Below are 2932 nucleotides of genomic sequence, written 5' to 3' on the forward strand. Positions count from 1 at the left end.
GAGTTCCTGTTTCTTTTGGATGTTTGTAAATATTTTACATCTCTTTGTTGTATTTCTGTAATGATACAAAACAAAAAATAAGTTGCGATTCCTCATGGGCTGGAAACCCCCCGGAGTGTAAAGAGGACACAGAGAACACACGCATGGAGACGCACTCCATAGAAATTGGGATGTTTTTTGTATTGGGACGGCCATGTTTTTGTAGACCTAATAAGAGCAAGCGGCAGGGAGCCAACAATTGCGCCGACTCGGTGCTGCGTAGCGGACTCGGTGCTGCGTAGCGGACTCGGTGCTGCGTAGAGGACCTCTATGGCAGCCTATGGGATAAAGGGAATAAGGAGTTTATTGTGTGTTGTCTGCAGCCATCGGTCATCTAGAAATGGCGGCGCTGGGTTCTGGTCCTTGTTGTGACCCCCCCCCATTGTAGGTGAGAGATCTTCCTGTGTGTGGCCAATCTTCCTGCAGGCTGATGAGTACCTGGGAGGAAGTGGTGGGATTTGGCTCTCGAGGGGTAATCTTGTAGTCCCTTTACAAGTCTATATAAATAAATTGCTAAAGTGCCCAAATACGTGGAAACTATAAATGTTTAGAAGAGCTCCACCTTTCATGGTCCTCGAGCTCCAATCAGTGACTTTGTCTTGGCTGGAGGGAGCATTTTCTTCCTCTCCCACAGTGATCAGACTGTATGTTGTAACTTGGCAGAGGGTCACAAGGTGAACGGCCTCAACACAATGGGTCACAGTGGACGTCCTTTATATTTGGCCTTTAGAAAGAGGGAGGGGTGCTCTGTAGACACCCCAAGGTCTTCCGGGCCGATGGTGGCCGTCTGCAGGCGCCCAGAGGTCTTCCGGGCCGATGGTCCCATCTGCGGACACCCCGCGATCTTCCTGGCCAATGGTGCCGTCTGCAGGCGCCCCAATGGTGCCGTCTGCAGGCGCCCCAAGGTCTTCCTGGCCAATGGTGTCTGTAGAAACCCCAAGGACTTCACATCCCATGGCAGTATCTGCAGACCCCCCAAGGTCTTCTGACCCAATTATATCATCTGCATGCACCCCAAGGTCTCCCAACCCCGCTTCCCCTACATGGAAGCTTTGGAGGGTACTGCCAGCTAATGTCTTGCTCCTTTTGCTAGCTCACTGTTAAAAATTCAGAGTGGCAAATTGTGTATATGATTGTTGAGGTGCCCACAGACAGTTTTCCTCCAGATCACCAATCCTCTGTTTGGATGATCCTAGGGGGGGTGGGGGGGGAAGCGGTGAGCTGGGTGTGATCTTCCCGTCCAATTATCATTGGTTTCCCTTGACGTAAGCCGCCCCCTGAGTGTCCCATCCTCTGCAGATCACACGTGTCTCTTCATCTGATGGTTGTAGTATGGTATTCACCAAGCCTGGATTTAGGGCCCCTCTGGGGACATGAGTGTAGAATTCTTTCTTGATATAAATGACCCCTGAATTGTTCTCGTGTCCCTAACAGCCAATCATTGTTCTTCTCTTACAGGTAACGATGTCTGACCGGGCGGCCGCCGACCGAGCCTGTAAAGACCCCAATCCCATCATTGATGGGAGGAAAGCTAACGTTAACCTCGCCTATCTGGGAGCCAAACCACGCAACCTCCAGAGTGGTAAGACACCCCCCCCCCAAGTCCTACTTCTTATTGATCTAATCTGACCTCCGACCATCAAGTCTCCTCCAAACCTAACACAAAGTCTCCAAATGCCACCCATGGAACGTCTGCCTCCAGCTGTTCTTATGGAGTACAGAGTCTGGAAGGCATTGTTTGTGAGGGTGTCCATCTTCTCCTCTGAGTCATGTTACTACCTCACTTGAGTACAAATATTCCATATGACTTGTATTTGTCCTGAGATCGCGTCCCCAGAGGTGCCCATTTCAAGTATCTCTAAAGCCAAGTTTATTTTATTTTATTTTGGGTAGAGTGGGAAAGGGTCGGGACTCCTGGCAATGGCTGTCTTGGATGGTTGGAGTTAGGAACTTCACCACCAGTGTTTTTTAAGAAGTCAACAGGGGAAATTATGACCATCCACCAATAATAAGCCACCGGGTGAGTCCATGACCTTCCCCCTCACAATAAGAAGCCAGCATGTGACTCCATAACCATCTCCCTCATAATAAGCCACCGGGTAAGTCCATGACCATCCACCAATAATAAGCCACCGGGTGAGTCCATGACCATCCACCAATAATAAGCCAGTGGGTGAGTCCATGACCATCCACCAATAATAAGCCACCGGGTGAGTCCATGACCTTCCCCCTCACAATAAGAAGCCAGCATGTGACTCCATAACCATCTCCCTCATAATAAGCCACCGGGTGAGTCCATGACCATCCACCAATAATAAGCCAGTGGGTGAGTCCATGACCATCCACCAATAAGAAGCCAGTGGGTGAGTCCATGACCATCCACCAATAATAAGCCAGTGGATGAGTCCATGACCATCCACCAATAATAAGCCACCGGTTGAGTCCATGACCATCCACCAATAATACGCCACCGGTTGAGTCCATGACCATCCACCAATAATACGCCACCGGGTGTGTCCATGACCATCTACTTATAATAATAAGCCACTGGGTGAGTCCATAACCATCCATAAAAGAAGCCACTGGTTGAATCCATGAGCCTCCACCCATAATGGGGAGAAGACTGATTTGGCCTTTTCATATCTGTTGCTGTTATTCCGCCATCTTGTTCTGTAGCTCCGGGTAACATCATATTATTTTTCTTGGTTTTGCAGGTTTCACGATCGGAGTTCAACAATTACAACAATTACACCCGGCCTTCATCCAGCGACCCCTCGGGTGAGTCTTGTTTCTTTTTTAAAGAGCTCCGCCCACAACAAAGTCCTCTATGTAGTGTCTAATGGCTGAGCTATATGGAACATGTGTGGGAGGGCTGGTGGTGTCCACCCCGAGG

General features: G+C 49.5%; 1 protein-coding gene across 1 annotated transcript in view; it reads left to right on the forward strand.

Annotated features, from left to right (window-relative positions):
* Positions 1-1466: 1466 nt before the first annotated feature.
* The window catches only part of RBM38 (RNA binding motif protein 38), a 9552-nt gene continuing 8086 nt past the window's right edge, over positions 1467-2932 (forward strand). The window contains exons 1-2 of the mRNA XM_018560687.1: positions 1467-1621; positions 2754-2817. Coding sequence (XP_018416189.1) covers positions 1504-1621; positions 2754-2817 — 182 coding nt within the window. The 5' untranslated portion in view covers positions 1467-1503. The remainder of the gene's footprint in view (positions 1622-2753; positions 2818-2932) is intronic.

Source organism: Nanorana parkeri, unplaced genomic scaffold (assembly GCF_000935625.1).
Source record: "Nanorana parkeri isolate BGI_ZX_2015 unplaced genomic scaffold, ASM93562v1 scaffold474, whole genome shotgun sequence".
Lineage (NCBI taxonomy): Eukaryota > Metazoa > Chordata > Amphibia > Anura > Dicroglossidae > Nanorana > Nanorana parkeri.